This window comes from Vitis riparia, chromosome 17, assembly GCF_004353265.1.
Source record: "Vitis riparia cultivar Riparia Gloire de Montpellier isolate 1030 chromosome 17, EGFV_Vit.rip_1.0, whole genome shotgun sequence".
Classification (NCBI taxonomy): domain Eukaryota; kingdom Viridiplantae; phylum Streptophyta; class Magnoliopsida; order Vitales; family Vitaceae; genus Vitis; species Vitis riparia.
Window position 1 is genome coordinate 12,501,201 of NC_048447.1, and position 19,397 is coordinate 12,520,597.

A 19,397-nucleotide genomic window follows, 5' to 3' on the forward strand; every position below is an offset into this window, starting at 1 on the left:
GGGCGGGTATGCTACATTCCCATACCCTCGTTTAACTTTTTATTTAATTTTAATTTTAATTTTTTTAAATTACTTTTAAAATTTTTAATTATATTAAAATAAATATATTTTATAAATAATTAAATTATTATATTTTTTATAACTTATTTTATTAAAAATAATTTATTATTATCTATATATTAAAAATAATAAAATAAAAATTAAATTAAAATAATTTTAAATTTTAAATTAAATTAAAATTTAATTTTAATTTTATATATAATTGGGTCGGGGCGGAGCGGAGCAATACCCGAACCCGCCCCGGGTTTAAAAAAAAATCTCAAACCCATCCCATACCCGTTTAGAAAAATAATATCTCGTCCCATTAGGGGCGGGGCGGATACCCGAAATGACCCACCCCATTGCCATCCCTATCTAAGCATCTCAGTAGCTCATGATTGATGGCTTCCACAGGCCCAATCAAAACTATGCTAGTGTCCAACAAATATGTCCCCCTTTTTTTTGGTAGATAATGGCATGAACAATCCGTTTGACGGTACTTCTAGAAAACACTTTTGAAGGAAGTGGAGAACAAGCGAGAGACAATACGATTGATAAAGTGGAAATTGAGACATTAACCAATAAACCTTGAAAAAAGAAGAGAGAGAAAAAAAAAAACATTTGAAAGGAGGAAAAAGAAATTTCATTCCGCATAACACAATCTAGAGAGAACCAAATCCATAATAGAAATTCAAGTGACGTGTCTTGCTAGGATTGATTTTGTGAAGAAAGAGGTGAGAGCTGAAAGGAATTTAAGATCAATTCAGAACTTGTGCCCTTTTCTGCAGACTGCATCAAGGTTTCTGCCAAAGTGAAACTAATAGTATTCAAATCTTCTTGCCTCTGGATTTTACCTTCCCTGAAACCCAGTCTGAGAAAATAGGGGAGACCCTACTGTTACTTCAGAATCATTACTGACTGGGATTGCTGCATCCCCTTTAGGCTCCTCCTTGCCTGGTTCCAAAGTAATAAGCTTTGCACTGCTATCCAGAGGATCAATTAGTGAGGATGCCTCCTGCATCTGCAAAGCATACTCCAAGTTCCACAATACATCTCCCATAGAGGGCCGATCCACCCCATGTTCTGCCAAACACTTCTCTGCTGCTTCCACGTACTTCTTCAGAGATCCCGAGCTGACAGTGCCGGCTATATGAGGATCAACTATCTTCTCTATCATGCCCTTCCTGTTCCACTGCATTGCCCACTCAGCCAAATTAACCTGCTCCCTTGGCAGTGCTGGATTTATAGCAGGCCTAGCACACAACACCTCAAAAAGGACAACCCCAAAAGAGTAAACATCTGATTTTTCTGTGAGCTGCTGCCTCCTGAAGTACTCCGGATCAAGATATCCAAAACTGCCTTTCACGGCTGTGCTCACATGGGTTTGTTCCAATGTGGGAGCAGCTTTTGAGAGGCCAAAATCCGAAACTTTTGCGACAAAGTTGTCATCCAGAAGAATGTTGGTGGTCTTCACATCCCGGTGGATTATGCCTTGTGCCGCACCAGTGTGGAGATAATGCAGCCCCCGAGCAGCACCAATGCAGATCTCCAGCCGTTGTTTCCAAGAGAGATGGGGCAGGTTTGAACCATAGATGTGGTCACGAAGCGGGCCATTAGCCATGTATTCATAAACGAGGATCATCTCCGATTGTTCATCACAGTACCCAATAAGTGAAACAAGGTGGCGATGCCGGAGCTTTGACAGCATTTGTATTTCTGTTTGAAATTCATTTATACCTTGCTCTGAATTGGCATTTCCTCGCTTAATGGCAAGCTTGGTTCCATCTTCCAACTCCCCAAGATACACCTTCCCAAATCCACCAACACCGATCACTGCCTTCTCATCAAAATTACGGGTCGCATCTTGAAGCTCGGCAAAAGAGAATAACCGACCAAGACCAAGTCCGGAGGACAAAAAGCTAGAGTAACCACTCTTGCTCTTGTGAGAGCCATACAAATTTGATCTCTGGGATCCACTCTTGCTGGACAGGAAACTAGACTGGCCGGCATGTAGAGGTAGAAGCCATGATGAGAAGCTGTTTTTCTTCTCCCAGTCTTTTGGCCTCTTCTGCCACCGAAAAAAAACCATTCCAAGCAACAGCATTGCTGTTATGGCCATGATCAAACCGACAGCTGCAAGAATCTTCATTTTCTTTGATCCTGAACTCCCCTTGAATGACTCATCAACATTGAATAAGCCGTCCAAGCTTCCCGCCATGTTACTCATCTTCATGACTTCCAAGCCATTAAGAATGGCATTTGATTGGCCTGAACCAAGGTTAGAAGCCGGGCCAACCTGAACCATTATGGAACCATTTGTGATGGCTGTGGCATTGAGCACAAAATCCTTATAGTAAGCAATAGCAAGGCCTGAGGTGAGGGTCGAGAGGTCAAGACCCGACACGCCCATCATCCCATTAATATATACATTGAAGTATAAGTCATTGAGGCTCTTGCTCACAATGTCACAGAAGTGCATCCTGATCAAGTAGGAGAAGCCTGGAGAAACACTCATCTTCCAAGTGAGGTTGAAATTAGGCTCTGACACACCGGATTCCGCCATCTCGTCTGCTGATGCATAGACCCAATTTGGGGCAATGAGTTGGGTGACCCCACCCTCCGGGTACTCAATAATCTTGGGAGAAACAGAAACATTTTGAGCCCCTTGTGGGAAGGTCATGAACTCATTATCAGGTTCCCATGTCCTGGACAATGAATCATTTGCAGAAGTTATCATTGGCCCTCCAACATTCAACCTATAAGATATCTCTAGGGCATAATTAGACAAGCCACTGAAATTCCCAACTGGTGAAACTGCAGACGCTGAATCTGAGATCAGAGAGTCAGGCGCAGAGACAAGCTCGATAGCATTGATATATGCATAAGAATTCTTCTTGGGAGAGAACCTGAGGAAGACTCTGTTGGATGAGATGTTAACAAGGTATTCCTTAAACATCAACGTAGTATTATCCTTCATTGAGAAGTCATGTAAAAGGACAACCTTATCGGTGCTGACAGTAAAGACGGCAGCGGTTAAATCATACAGAGGGTGAAGAAGTGGATAAAAGTAAAGTCGAATCCAATGCCGGCCCGGCCGAGCAATGAAGAAACTGTAGGTGGATTGATCAGGGAAGATCCTTGCAGACAGATACAAGGTCAATGGCATAGAAGAAGAGTCACTAACGGAAATAGAATTCACAGTAGTCTGCACATCTTCATTGGTCGAAAGATAAGAGGCTGACTCAGGATCAGACTTGAAAGTCCGGCCATCCTCAAGCCTGGTGCTATGGGATGAGCCACAGTTGATGAGGTAATTATCATCAGGAGTGTACTTCAAAGAAGCAGAAGAGGAAGAAGAATTGTCATCTTTTGCGTCAGTGGGGGTTGTGAAGCTGAAGAGGAGGACAGAAAGGAAAAGAAGGGAGAGGGAGGAGAAGGTCCGAGGCACCGACACCCCATACATATCTCCTCCTCCCATCACCTCGCACCACGCTATCAAGAATGGTGGCGTCAAAACAGTAGTGATGGTGGTGGTGGTGCTGGAAGAGCACACATAGAGTGGCTAAGCCAGGAGCAAGTCTTTCCAAGGGAAAGAAAGCTAGAAAGTTTGGAAAAGTTGATGGTATGTTTTTGAGGCATGCAAGGAGGAGAAACTCAATAGTGAACGTGGGGTTTTGGAGAAATTTGAGTTCCGAAAAATGCTTGAAAGAGTGGGAGAGAGAAGGAAGATTGTGGGAAGCATGTAAGGAGAAGGACGTGCTTGCACCAATGTATGGAAGAGTAAAGGTAGGAGACTTGGTAAAGAGTTGAATGAAGCGAACTGGGAGCGATGTGTGCGGTGCACCTATAAGGCCCAAACTCCTTGATCTGTCCATTAACTACCAACCAACATGGAGGTTCAAATACCGCGTACCCAGCTGGGGGAATGAGGGGGAATGGGCGACTTTCCATTTCTCTATCTTATCTGGGAATTCCTCACCACCCAAATCCCTCTTTAAGATATTGCAGTGTTGGAGCGCTAGGTTGACCCCAACACCCCTTCATGCCTTTTATTTTCTCAAAAGTCGGTGCTGCTTCCACTTCTTGATATATATTTGGTAAGCTAATTAAAAATTCCTTTTAGAAAATTTAAAATTCTAACCTTAATCCTTTCACTATATTTTTCTTTTTAAAAAAAAAGTCCAAATGGACACTTCAAATCAGAAAATTAAAGGCTTCCTTGGAGGAAATTTTCTATATTTATAAAAAAAGTATTTTATTTTTCATTATTTTTTATATTTATATAATTATTTTTTAAAACAATAAAAAACTACTAAAAGATTTTCTCTAAAAACACTATATATATATATATATATATATATATATATATATATATATATATATATATATATATATTTTTAATTATCAAAGTATTTTCTTAATTTATTTTTTATTTATTTTAAAGAATAGAAAACCTTCAAAAATAATTATAAAAAAGATTCAAAGGGAAATAATTTTTTTTTTTTGCATTGTATTTTTATTATGAGAATGAAAATAACATTTAGGATGTAATGTATAAATGATTGCTTGTCAAGTGTCTTTTTCTAAATATAAAAAACTATTCTTTATTTTATATTCTTAATAACAGAGAATATGATAGAAAACATCTTTTAATTATTTTATATTATTTTTACTTATTTTATGAAGATTGTTTTAAAAAATAATTATACATACATGTAAAATGATTAATAATAAAACATTGAATATAAAAATTATTTTTAAAACATATTTAAAAATATTAAAAAATAAGTTAAAAATATTTTAAGTTTTCAAATAGACTTTTGTTCTACAAAATATAACAATTTTTTTCAAAATAATTACCAAATAGAGCCTTAGTTTATATATTTTTTAAAAAAAAAAAATCTTCAAAATAGGATGTTTTATTCTTTTCTTCCATCTACCGTCAAGCTGTCCTTTCTAAAATTTATATCTGAGTTGAAAATTCAGCAAAAGATAGGGTAATTAGGAGCAATGAATGCAAATTTGGATCAGGAAAAGGTCAACAATTTGAGTAGTAAGGGGGCGGATCATGACAAGGGTGATTTTGAGGCTTCTCCAATTGCTACAACTCAAGTACACACTAAATTAAGTAAAGACAGCACCAGAAGAACAAATATCTAAGGAGAAAAAAAATGGTGAGACAAAGCTTAATAAAAGAATTGAGTGCCTGCCAATACAGATTCAGATTTAATCCTTTGTTACAACAAAAATAGGATCCACGACACTGATGCTCTGGATCTCTTACATTTGATCAAAATGCGAAAAGAAAAAGGAAAAAAGAACACACAATGTTCTTCATATGTGGATCAAAGAATATAGAGTCCCTGGTGAATGAATTTCTTTTACAGTTATATTGAATCATAATAACCAAATTCTGAAAACTGATACAACTTCTCTCATCGCACTTGACAGCCCTGTTCTGCATCTCTCATATAAATGAGTCCACGCCTTATCCTCTGTGGAGAAAATCCAAAAGAGAAAAGATCAACAAAAGCAGAATTATGTGCAAATCATGTGTTCAACTTGTCCCATGATCATGGTGCCCTAATGGTAAGGAGTAACAAGGGGAAGCATTCACAGCATTTTATTATCATTTCCCACTATTCACATTTTACAATGAATTGGGGTAAGGTACATTCTAAATTGTAATATTGTGTAATGGCAGTATGTGAGAAAGATATTTTTACTATCTTCCTGAAACATTCCACAATTCTCAATCAGTTTTGGATTGTTCGATACCTACCTCTTTTGTGTCTCGTATATACAGGAGATCCAATCTTTCTGGTGGCCTCCGGTTTGATAGACCAGCAAGCTGAAGCCAAGTATACATCAGGAATAGCATATAAAATCACAAATGTCATATATGAATTGAACAAAATAGACATGGATACCCAAAAACTGAAGAGCTCAGGATCCTGTGGTGTGGGCATCATCGCTTCAGCATGAAAGAGTTCAGCAAGTCGTCTTCTATCTGTACACAAAATTTCCCATTATGAACTGCAGGAGTGCATAGTCAAGATGTTGCAGGAAGAAAGGAGGTAACCATCCTCAGAGTTGTGCAATAGCAAATAATACAGTACATAAAAGGAGATTTCTTAGGCTTCTTTTGTAGGAAAAGAAATCATTTCCTGGAGATGAAGACACAGTACAACAGTGGGCATTAAAGTGTGATGACTAGAATTAATGTACATGCTATTTCAATCTGGACAAAGGTGCTGGAAAGAACCTCCCCTCAAATTTTCAAGAAATATTTCCACCTATGTAACTCAGAGCATATATATATTTGGTAACTTGGATCATAGAGAGAGAGGCATTTTAAATGTTAATATGGAAACCAACTGAATCATGATTTCTCATGTGCTCATGTCTTAGAGGGTGTTTGGTAAATCAACTTAATGACTTAATAACTTAATTTAAGTCATTAAATAGATTAAGCATGATTGACAAAATAACTTAATGTTATTACTTAAGGTTATTTTTAAGTATTAAGTCAAAATAGTTAAACTTATTCTTAATCTCTAATCTTTTTTGCCTCATTTCCCATATTAGTGAAAGTATATTCGAGAATTATGATTTCACATCCATTATTTATTTTTTTATAATAAATATTTTATAGTTATTTTATGTATCTATAATACTTTAAATATGAATGTTTTACAATAAATTTATTGTTTAAAATTAATGAAAATAAATATGAGTTGAAATCAATGAGGATAAATATTAATTAAAATTAATAAGGGTAAATGTGTCACTTTGATGATTTTGAATAAATTTTAAGGTAACTTTACCAAACAATTTTAATACTTAGAAATAAAAAAATAAGTAACAGGTTTTAATTTAATAACTTAATAATAGTTTAACTTAATGTCAAAATAAGTCATTAAGTAATAAGAATTAAGTTTTACCAAACATCTACTAAAACAAAAATAGATAGTTTCCATGATAAATTTTCCAACCAAATTACCATCTATTTGTGTGAGTGTTTATTTTTACTTTTTTCATATTTCCCAGATTAATTTGAAAGCATGACCTGATTAGATAGCATTTTTGGCATAAATTATAACTTGGAATAATGATGCAATGATATTAGAGAAGCAACAACCAATAAAAGGCCACACAAAATCCAAGATTCATTCTCATATGAGTTTTACCTTGCCACGCTGCTTCTTTTGCCCTCTTTATCCACAACCGAGCATATTTAGCTGCATTACTTGACATTTCCTGTAACTGTAAGCATCCAGAAATTAATCCATTGATACCACCATTATAGAAACAAAAAAGGGGCATGATGCATTTGATATACATGAAAATCAAAATTCATGGCCATAAACTATGGTGCTAGGCTACTTCACATCAACAATAACATCCAGAAGATGACTATCAATTCAATGAGAAAAATAAAAATTTGAATATCAAACAACCTGGTGTGCCAGTGGATGCATTCCCCTTATCCTTGGAAAAGAAACAAAGACACTCACACAAAGCCAAAGTTGCAATAAACTTACATCTACTTGTTCTTTTGTCCTATCAGGTGGAAGAATATCCTGAACCCATTCAACTGCAGCAACTCGATACCTACATGTGCGCAAACACAAATTTTCCATCATATGAATAACCATGGAAATCAACACAAATATATGATAATGATGATAAAACTTACCCATCTTGATCCCAACGATTGATTGTGCGAAATCTTCGCCTACCTTCAACCTGCATGAGATTGTATCTTATTAAATACCCAAATCTATTTAGAGCCTATATATATATATATAAGAAAATAAACTTCAGAAAACAATATAAGCTAGATCATGGAAGTCCCAATGGGAGCACTTTTTCTTTTTTTTTCTTTCATGTTTGGATCAAGTAGAAGGATTTTTGCTATTGTAAAACCAAACTTCAAGAGAGAAGGATCATGAACATTTTTCCCTATATTATATTAGTAGGAAATCTTAGCTGATCCAACAATTTACATATAAATGATTAACCAAATATTTCAATTAGAAACATATGTTTTCCACTGTAAATAAGAAAAATCTGATGCTTTTATTGTATCTTCCTGTTTGGCCATTAATAAGCAAAAATTGGACATGTATGAAAAAGGCTTTGCCTCATTTTGCTTTCCAAATACAGTTTCTTGCAATAAATACAGGAGCACTCTGTTTAACCAGGATCTGAAATTGCAATGGAGACACAATCCAATAGGATGAGGCTGATCAGCATAAAATAGTGTTAGGTACACATTGCCAAGTTATTTGCATGATGAGATGGCAAAAAACAATGAACCTGATTATTAACAAGAAGTTCAAAAAGTAGCAAAAAGAGACAAATTTTCTTTCTAAAAACTATTTCTCAGATACAATTTCCCCTCGTTACAAAAAAAGGGCCACATTGGTTCATTAAGTATAAGACCCTTAAAGTAAAGAAAAGGCACATAACATTCCACACTACAGCTACCTATGACCAATAATTTTTTTTTATGTTTTTACAAATTGAAGGGCCTCTTACCTTATAACAAGATCTAGATAGAAAGCTTGCAATAGTATAAAGAATGCAAAACTCAACAAAGCCTAGATCCCAATTACTTGTGGCTGGCAAGCCATCTAATTCTATCTGGAGCCATATATAAAGCAATTAAAGAAACAATTTTGTGAATTATATCTGCCTAGTATTAACTCATTGTCATTGAAAAAGGCAAGCAAGGAAGTGATCACCTCTAGATAGAAACGTCCGTCTGGAAGTGGATCACATCTACATAAATACAAAAAGAAAACTAACTGATTTATAAAAAAACAAATATATATGCACATACACATGTTATATGGTTACATGCAGAAGAATGGAAAGCATATAAAATAAAATTAAAATATATATATATATATAGACACACACACATATGTATGAGGACTGAACACTTACTCAGTAATCTCCACTTCACAACCAAACTCAGCTGGGAAACCTGTTGTAGAATCAATGATAACCTACATAATTAATAGACAAACCACACCAATTAACAGTGAGGAATAGTAGGACCATCCAATATACCTTAAGGACGAAAAGGGAAAGAAAAGGACCAGTCATGATAATCTACCATTCCCATCCGGTGATTTCCTTCCATTATCCTCCTAACCTGTTGTTCAAATAAAAAGGCATGAGATTAGCCAACTAAGTTTTAGGAGAACAAAAGAACGGAGATTATGTAAATCTCTTAACAAACACTAATTCTGATAGAAAATTAAACAAAAAAACAAATGCACCATCAATCATTATCTTTGGGATGCACTTCCTTTCTGTTGTACTCCACCTCTTCTTGTCTAAACATGTATTTTAGTCTACCTTAGGCTATAACTTACAACAATGCCATAGAATAGTAAATGATGCTTGACCACAGAGGGTATCCTTATATTTGCCCAAAAACAAATAGGAAAGAATTTCCCAATCACTAGTCTACATGTATTTAGCTGAGCCAAAAAGATGAATGATGTTAATAAGGTATTGTATTTATGGAAAAGGAAGCTATAATACTTCGAGCATATTCATCAATATGGTTCAGAAAATAAATAAATAAAACAAAATAAAAAGAAGTCCACCAGGTGTATATCTTCTAATACATGATGCAAATCAATGTATTAGCAATAACATAAATTTTGAATGAAGAATATAGAGGCACATAACAGACACAATTGGGATATAGAACACAACACCTAACCTATATAAAATGAAAAATGAAATGTGCTAACCCATTCAAATCATAAGGGCATAACACAGCCTTCTGTACTCAACAAAATAGATGGTAGACCAAAAAGTATAAGGAATTCATAAGCTAAGAGCATGCAATGGTTGAAATACAGCCCCAACAAAAAAATTGAGCTCGATAATAGAAGCAAACAGCCAAGGTCTTGCTTCCCTTAACCCAACTACACCTTTTCTTTCTCTTTTCCTTTCCTTTCTCATTTTTAAGTTCTGCCTCATTCTTTTCAAATAAACAAGTTAAGACAAGAATTTACCATTTCTGAAAATAAATCCACTAACAACAACTTGGGCTTCACAGTATACACAAATAGCCAAATCCTCTTTTTTAGCCCAAGACACGTGGTCTTTCTCTTATTTCCTTCCCTTTATCAACAAGCAGGAGAAGAGAAACTATTGACCGCGGCAGCAACAGAGTGTGGAATAGATGTAACAAAAATATGACATACATCTCTTCAAGAGTTCAATTGATCAAGATAAATGGCAACAATAGCCACATCCAGAAACTCCAAAATCAGTATAAAACTCAATGAACACAATCAATTAGAGGTGGGAGACTGAAATACAAGGGACCTCACTTGAAAGGCAGTAAAAGTTTTTAGTACAATAAAATTTCCGGTCTCTCAAACTTCTCCCAGTGTTCTCATCCTTTGCTCAGTTCCATCTTCTGACCTAGACTTTGTCTGGAGTGGGTTTAGGTTGCAATTGGTGTTTGAAGTTGTGTAAAGTTTCGTAGTGTACTTGGAAGGAACCAAGGGTATGAGACTAAGCTTGCAAGGAATTAGTGAAATTTTCATAGAAATAGTCAGGCTGGGATAACCCAGTTCATGAATGTACAGCCGCATCCATGGTCTCCATGTGCTTATTAGTTTTATTATAGTGATATACAGCCAAATTGTAGAAAAAAGAAATCAATAGACCAACTCACCATAAGTCTGTAGCGGGGTTCAAATATGTTTAAGAGAACCTTCTGACATGGGAGAACAACATCCATGACAAAAAGAGGCAGCAGATCAAAGCCGAAGTTTGTTAAACTTTCATGCTCTGACTTCCTTTCAGCATATTCCTCTGGAAAGTTCCTCTGTATTATATTGTTCAATGTAACACTGGAAAATCCAAGTGACCATGACGTTATTCACAGAGAAAAAAAAGAATATTCTTTTTTACATACATTGGCAACAAAATTACATGCATTTGTTACAAATTTAAGAAAATATGAATAGCTCACTGACTTGTATTCTATAACTGGCATTTTCTGCACAGGAAACAACACTAGAATTGAAAGGGTCTTGCAAAACAGATCTCTACGTTCCAATTGACCCACCAGTAAATAAAATGTCATAACTCCTTTTCTATTAACTACTTTCTCCTTGATGGTCAAAATCTTAATGTCAACTATGAAATCCACAAATTAAATTGCCACATGATGTATCAGCCTGCAAAAGTCTCCTAATTGATGGCTGCTCATACACTAACTAGATGGACTCACAGAAAATAGCATAGGTAGAAGAATAAAGTTTCCCATATAACACTTCTGTTGATCATTAAAATGTAAAGAACTCACCTGATTGAACATGTTTTAGGATTGATAAAAAGAACCATTCGGCATAGTGGACATTTATTACCTGGAATTTTTTGTACAAGGGTCAGCAAAATAAAGAACTATGATGAATTTACATAAAAAAGACTGAGAAAAAGCAAGACACTCACTACAGTCCATTGCCTGAAATAGGCAAGAGCGACAAAAAGAATGGCCACAAGCAGTTGTTACAGGTTCAAATAATAACTTAAGGCAAAGTGTACAATCAAAGTCATCACTACGTTCTGGCTTCCCACGGCCTCTGTGGGTTAGACTGGCTGTTGCTTTCTCCAACTTCTGAAGGGAAACCTGAAGAGCATTGCTACATAATACCATAAACAAACACATAAAAGTTAACATGAGATTGTATAGCCAATAATATAAAACAAACAATATAATCCACATCTACATTGATTTTGGGTTGATGTGTGTGGCGGTTGGGTTGGGAAAGATGGGATTGCATGATAATACATTACCTTAGAGGGTCAACCTGAAGGCCTGAAAGAATAGCTTCTCGAGCCAGATCATATTTTTCCAACTGCAAACTCACAAGCAGGTGATTGTTAACTAATAAATACAATATCCAACTAGCAAACATCAAAGACAAAAACAATAGAGTCATCTTCTTATGAAAGTCATCTTCTTATTCCATATATGAGCACCAGATAAAAACTGTCTTAAATTAAATATAGAAATAGCACATAGCATTATCTTAAAATGAATATAGTAAGCACATATAGACACAAAATTTACTGCTAATAACTCTAATTCTATAAAGTGTTATGCCAATTACTTGGGCCAACTAATGTTGTCTTTTTTACACATCTGTTCTATCCAAAGCCATATCCTATCTTCTTGGTCTTCTGTAGTTCTTTTAGTGCCTACAACTTGAACCAAGTGATGCAATTATTAACTTTTGTTAGACACGAACCAACCATCTAAGAGACTTTTCTCATCTTTTCATCAATCGGTGCTAACTTTAACTTCTTACAAAATTCTCTAATTCCATCCTTTCTCAACAGGCCATTCATTTATCACAACATCCTCAAGGAAGCACTTTCTACTTAAAGAGAATGAGGAATAATATTTGGGGAGAGGGAGAGAGAGAGAGAGAGAGAGAGAGAGAGAGAGAGAGAGAGAGAGGAATAGGAAGAAACTGTAAAAAAGATTCTGTTCAAAATATAAGCTTTTAAAAAAAAAAATGAAGAAGAAGATGAAGAAAAAGTTCAACACATACTAATGGAGCAATGCCTCAGAAAGCAGAATATTATTGTCAGGAATATAACTAAAGAAAGAGAGCTGAAATAGATTAGTACTTCTAAGATGAATTAATTTATGAGACAAACTTCTCCAGCATGAATTCATAACGAAACCAACTGTACAGGAAAGCCTTAATTATAAACATAAACCAAATGTTTCAACTCATTTTGCACAAGGTTGTGAGTTGCAACTCATGCATACAAATATGCTATCTTCCATAGATGAAGTTGGCATCTTTTGATGCTGGGTATCACAAAAAGAAAAAAAATTACACAAGTACCAAAAACTATAAGAATACAAATTTCCAAACCATGAAAAATGCAAGAACCTTCCTAGCAGATAAAGCATTTCTTGTCACTTCCATTAGTCTACATTATTGCTTCTAAATTGTCACATTTCCATATCTCATGAGCCATTCTTTCTTGTTAAATAGAAAGGTGAGATCGATTGGAGTTTCTATTTTACAGACTAGGGTGCATTTGTATCAATTCATATGCCTTTTTAGATGATTTTGACATCATTTAACTCTGACTAAATGAACCTAAAGCATCCCAGCTTCCACTTACCCATGATCCACTGCTAATACAATGACAAAATCATAATCTCACACTGATCAAATCTGCTCAAAAATCCCTTATTTGCACTTGGAACATTGTAGGGTTCTCCAGGGTTGTATAAGAACCACCAAAATCGTATAGAGCAGTAGAGTACCTAAATAGGCTGGAACACTACATAAAGGGACATGCATAGAAAGAACATGAGAAGATTCAGCGCAGAACCTATGAAACCTTCTTTTATTCTTCCAAGTTACTTATAGACAAGGGTCGCCTCATTTACCCATTCCACTTCAGATGAGACCTTGAAAATCTGTGTCATTTATAGGGCAATACACCTCTTCCAAACTATGTCTAGATTTTGTTCAAATCAGGCTAACTTTTTAACTCAAGTTGCTTAATGTTGCCCAAGTGGCACCAAGTAAGCTTGGAAATAACCAAGGCTATGAAAGTAGGCTTACAATAACCAAATGTGCTTCCATGTAGAAATTTCTCTTCACCACATCCATATTACATAAATGTGTGTGTATATCGGATAAAACTGCATATAGGCTGTTTGGTTTGAAAAGGACACTTATGGGATATCCTCTTTACATCTGAATCATTTGGAAAAATTCATAAATCAATTCTTACCAAAATGAGAGCATTAGCCTTGAAGATGTATGGTTTTACTGAATTACTTCGTAAGTCCACCAACCTTGTGGCATCCTTTAAAGCAAGCTGAGATGATGAACAAATAACTGTTGAGGTAGGCAAAGGTAATGAAATGTAAAATGGATATTCTTTTTAACCTATAATATAGGCAAAAAAGTAATACTTCAGCGTGTATGGTAGGATCCAGCCCATTCAATGGTCTATATTCAGAATCTGTTGGAGTTCTTTGTTTAAGAAAGTCGCTAATCCTGATTAAAAGAAAATGTTGTGAGTACAACGAATTCATTACAATACTTTAAACAAATATCATGCAGAAAATGTTCAAGCAGGAGTGCATCTAGAAACAAATGGAACAAGATACAAAACCGGTTTTACAAGATAATCATAAGAAGAAAAATCACCTGATATAAGCAGCACATCGGTTGCTGAGGATAACAGCATCATTTGGCTGGATGTTACTGGCTTTTGTGTAACAATTGATCGCCTGAACAAAAAACCGGCTGATCAGAAAGGGAGGTAGCAAACGCCTAGTGGAAAGAGTCTTTGGAGTTTGGGAGAGGCTGGAATTTCCTTAATGCATGGAATTGATTATTTTCCTTTGCTAAGAACCTTTCTTGGCTGAGTTTTATGCTTGATCAGTTTTGTTATCTCATTTGGTTAATACTCTCTTATGATATGGATGCTTTTCCATATATAAAGTTGCTAGCTAGGATTTCCTTCAATTTAACTTTCTATTGCCTTCTTATTGAGGTCTTAGTGTCCATGAAATGATTGTCATTCTGAGCCTTAACCTGCATGTTGATCTGTAGACTTGAATGCACTACTTGTGGTTCTAAATCTTGTTCAAGGTGGTGATTTGGATGCACCCAATCCTCATTGTTCAAGTTGATAGTTTGGGTTCATGTTATTCTTGGTTTTTCCAAATCATCCTTAACATTTTCACATCTTGGTTTGTTGAATTCCTGGGGGCATGGCTCTGGCATTTGGCATTGAGATGACAAACTTTTACTTTTCCATCCATTCTTTAAAAAGAAAAAAAGAAAAAAAAGAAGAAGAAAGAACCCAAATATTTTGTGACAAGATCATTGGCCTGCTCTTGCTATTATTTTTTTCTTTTGTTAAAATCTGTTAATATGTTGCATCAATAGCATGCAATATAACCAGATTTATGGAATGTAGCTTAACAGTTTCTAGTCCCTAGAATTTGCATCTAATAAAAAAACTAAAATAAAAACAATTAGAATTCTAATACGCTTGAGATTTTCCAAATAATCATGAACTTCTTGAAAAGATATTGGGAAATTTTCATCTTGATAGTTCTTTCCCAAATTATCACAAATAATTCTTGAATTTTATTCTCAGCACCAATGAATTCACAGATTCTTCTTATAAGACATATTCTAATTTTCTGCAGCAGTGAAACAAGTAATACTTGATTTCAGCACTAAATCTCAAGAAGAAGACATTAGGGAGAACCAAACTATAACAGTGGATATATGCAACTGTCAAGATGTTGATGCCATGCCCATTAAAATTAGATACAGACATTCAGGAATTTTTATAAAGATGACAAAAGTTCATGGTATAGAATTACATCTTAACCAGTAAACACAACAAAACTGTTGCCGGCTCTTCCTACTCTTCTACGAACCTCAAATTGAGATCTCTCTGACCAGAATAACCATATGAAAGGACATACTTATATTACCAAATCCAGGTCTTCTAAGGATCTCCAAAGATGCAATAGAAGAAAATCAAAATAACAAAAGACACCAAACCCAAAAACTCCTAAACAAGTCAATACCACACTAGATAGCTCTAGTAATGGGGTTTTAATAAACCTCTTGCTGCAAGTAGCTAAAACCCTCAAACTCATTACATGTGATGGCTTTGACAACAAATAGTAGGAAGTCAGATAAGAAAAGCAACTCATCTTAAAATTAAACCACCCTCGCCAAAATCTCAGTGACTTAAGGAATTGTGTGTGATTTCAATATCAGGGATCTTAGCACGCAATGCCACTATAACAATAGTTCTGGAAACAGTTAAAACATCAATGCTTGATAAGTTCTCGTGCTTCCAGTTCCAAATGGTTTAAAAGCACTGATTCTGTGATCTCCTTCTATTGCTTAGGTTTGTATCATCAAAGTTAAGACCGCATCTCAAGTCTTAAGTCACAAAAGGAGTTAAGTCCACACCTGAAGAAAGGGCAACTGGACTAGAAGGCAGCCAGCACATGGTAGGAAGAAGGGGCCAAAGCAAAGTTCTGTAGTTACAAATCAGAAAGTGCGACCTAGATTTAGGGCTGAGTTGAACACTACCCCAGAGTGGATTTTACTTAGATACCGGTTGCAAAGCATGACATAATGTCACAATTCCACATTTCCTAAAAGGGATCAAATGATCAATTCACCGTACCTGTTGGAACTGTCCGTTCTTGCACATATGATACCAGATGGTCCCAAAATTTAACCCACCCAGTCTAGAAAACCAAGCCACTACCACATCACCACTGCGTTGTTCAATCCAAATAATAATAAAATAATTTTCATGTTCAGCATAAATGCTTCAAGGGATGCCTACAGAAGCCAAGCCACTACCACATCACCACTGCGTCCAAGGCAGCTCCATGTAGTCTTTTCTTTCCACATTTTTAAATTCTTGTTTCTGAAACTCTCACTGACCTAACAATACATTTTAAAGGCTAGCTAGGATGGTTGGCCTGGAAAGGCCCAATGGAATGACACAATTCTCTACTTGCATCCAGGATGGGTGTTCTTTAGTTTCAAATTCAATTACATTAACAAAAAAAAAATGTCAAGTTAGGGAAATGAATGCAACTGAACTGCCAGGAGAGTGCAACAAGGGCCATAAATAAAATTATAAATTAAAAAAACAAAGAACTTCACCTCCTCCATTCGATTTTCTCGGAACGCACGATTGCCCTTCTTTACGAGATCCAACAACTCAGGAAATCGGTCCCGCTTCGATAGTCCCTCGCCTTCATTGACCTGCATTTCAATCAAATTCCCAGAGCCAATAAAAAAAACAAATTCCAGAACAAATCAGTTAATCCCAATTTCCTTCATTCTTCCCAAATTTTCTCAGAACCCGAACAAAAACTCCAGAACAAAGAGAAAACGTAAAAACAAAACAACTCCATCAGCTAGTCAATTTTAATTTTTAATTCAAACCCACCTCTCTCTTTTCCATCCCCACGGATCCCAATTGACGAAACAACAAAACTGCAACAAAAATCTCGGAAAACAAAGGTTAAAAACACAAACCCAATTGAAGTCCTCGACATCGTTGAAGTCGTCGGAAGGCAAGCCAGAAGAGGAAGCACCAGCAGACATTGGGAGAGTGAAGGTATGGAAGAAGTCAGAAAACACTAAAAGAGAGAGCGAGTGTAATAGCATGAATCAATTACGTGTTCTCCCCACAATCCTTCATTTCATACACGGACCACATTCAATCACGTCTCAAGAGTCTTTGAATTTTTTATGACTATTGGTTTTTCGGAGAAGCCACATATGTGCTTTACACGTGTATCCCTCAGTCTAATTTCTCCATCACCTCCTTTCACTCTACACACAGGCCCCTGCTGGAATCGGTTGGCTCCACACACAGAGTTTGGGATAATCCCATCAAAATTTCCGCTATTTTCTTTTCCCATTTTGGATTCCACTGTCTTATTACATTATAATACCAAAAAAAGAAAAAAAAAATACATCCCTCAAATTGTATTTCAAAATTAAAAAAAGAAAAAAAATTTTAAAAATAATTCATTAATTTTTAATCTATTTTCAATAATGGAGAAAAAAAATCATCATTTCCTTATTTTTTCTTTCTATATGTTTCAACTTTCATATGACAAATAAAGAATGCCCATTTTTTTTTCCAAGAACTAAATAGGCCCTCCAAATGTCCACCGACATACCATAATCTTAGGTTTTGTATTGATGTATAGCCAGCAGGATTTGGGTTTGTGGTATTTATTATAGAGGGGCCGTCTAAAATGGCCAAGAACGGCAACCGTCTAAGGCGGAGGGAAGAGGACATGTCCAAAAACCACGAGACAAAAGGCGGTTCGAGTACAAAACTCTCGATCATCACTGGAGTAGGAAAGGGCAGTGTGCCTAAAAAGGAGCCTATGCTTGAGTGTGAGAACAGAAAAAATGGGATTTTTCTTTCATGGTTTGGCTTGAAGCGAGTGGTTTATGTGGGGCTTGGAGTGTTCCATTAATATTAAGGCCACGTTTCCTTGGTCATATCCACACTTTTCGGCAAATCTTTTTCTTTTATTCTTCTCGCCACACAAATGAAAACAATTAAAAAAAAAAAAAAGTATTGCCTTTTAATGCCCTTGGCCCATCTTAGTGGCCACTCAGTGGTCAAATCAACATTTCTTTTCCCTGTTTGATACAGGGGACATTTCTTTTTCTCCAATTTTTTTCTTTATAAATTCTATAAAAATGAAAACAGATTCTAACAAAAATCAAATTCAATTTATAAGTAGGTAGATATTCTTTTAATACCCTTGGCCCATCTTAGTGGCCACCCAATTAACAAATTAATATTTCTTTTTCCCAGTGTTTTATACAGGGGACATTCTTCTTCTCTCGGTTTTTTTTTCTCATTTTCAAGATAAATTTTATAAAAATAGAAATAGAATTGATTTTAACAAAAATCAAATTTCGTTTATAAATGGGATTTCAATTCATCACATATAGCCCTTTAATACTCTTAGCCCATCTTAGTGGTCACCCAATTATCAAATCTAACATTTCTTTTTCTTGGCGTTTAATGCATGGGACATTTTTTTTCTCTTGGTTCTTTTTTCTTTTTTCTTTTTTCTCATTTTCAAGATAAATTTTATAAAAATAAAAATAGAATTGATTTTAATAAAAATTAAATTTCGTTTATAAGTGAGATTTCAATTCATCACAAATAGATAATATTCTAATTCATTTATCTTATAAAATAATTTTAAAATATTATTTTACCCTTAAATTTCATTCATGAAATCTCATGCCTCTTTATCTCAATAAGACTATTTTTCAAGTTTTAATAATAAAAAAACTTTCAATTTTTTAAAAGTAAAACTAAAAATTATTTTAAATTATGTGTAAGGGTGTTATTGTTAATTTATTTATTTTTCATTCACATTCCTACTATTATCAAATATTAGAATGAAAACAAATAATCATTTTAATATTAATCCAAATATTAAAAATAAAATCATTAAATCCATTTCCATTCACAAAAAATAAGAATGAAAATAAAATATTAATTTTATTACCTTAATGAGAATAAAGTGGGTTTCTTCCTTATGTATTTTATGATTAAATTACAAAAAATATATTTTTTATTTTTAATACATGTGAAACATAAAAAAAATATATTGATTTTTAATAAAATAGGTTCTAAAAAACTATAATAGTCACTTATAAAAATTATAATATTTAAATTTTTTTTGGAAGAAGAATCAATTTAAAAAGTATTTGATTAGAAGAGATTAGAAA

The 19,397-nt window shown here is 34.9% G+C and overlaps 1 protein-coding gene across 1 annotated transcript; it reads right to left on the reverse strand.

The window, feature by feature from the left end:
• Positions 1–560: 560 nt before the first annotated feature.
• Positions 561–17,504, reverse strand: LOC117904101 (probable receptor-like protein kinase At5g61350). Its single transcript, XM_034816621.1, has 19 exons — positions 17,160–17,504; positions 16,782–16,883; positions 14,274–14,356; positions 14,036–14,120; positions 13,852–13,938; positions 11,881–11,942; positions 11,536–11,726; positions 11,390–11,450; positions 10,754–10,931; positions 9,167–9,205; positions 8,995–9,056; positions 8,790–8,826; positions 7,739–7,788; positions 7,584–7,653; positions 7,230–7,305; positions 5,970–6,049; positions 5,822–5,890; positions 5,484–5,534; positions 561–3,601 (listed from the first exon to the last, which is right to left on the reverse strand). The coding sequence occupies exons 1-19, from the start codon at positions 17,289–17,291 to the stop codon at positions 890–892; spliced, it is 4,227 nt and encodes a 1,408-aa protein (XP_034672512.1). The 5' UTR covers positions 17,292–17,504; the 3' UTR covers positions 561–889.
• Between the last annotated feature and the right edge of the window lie 1,893 nt (positions 17,505–19,397).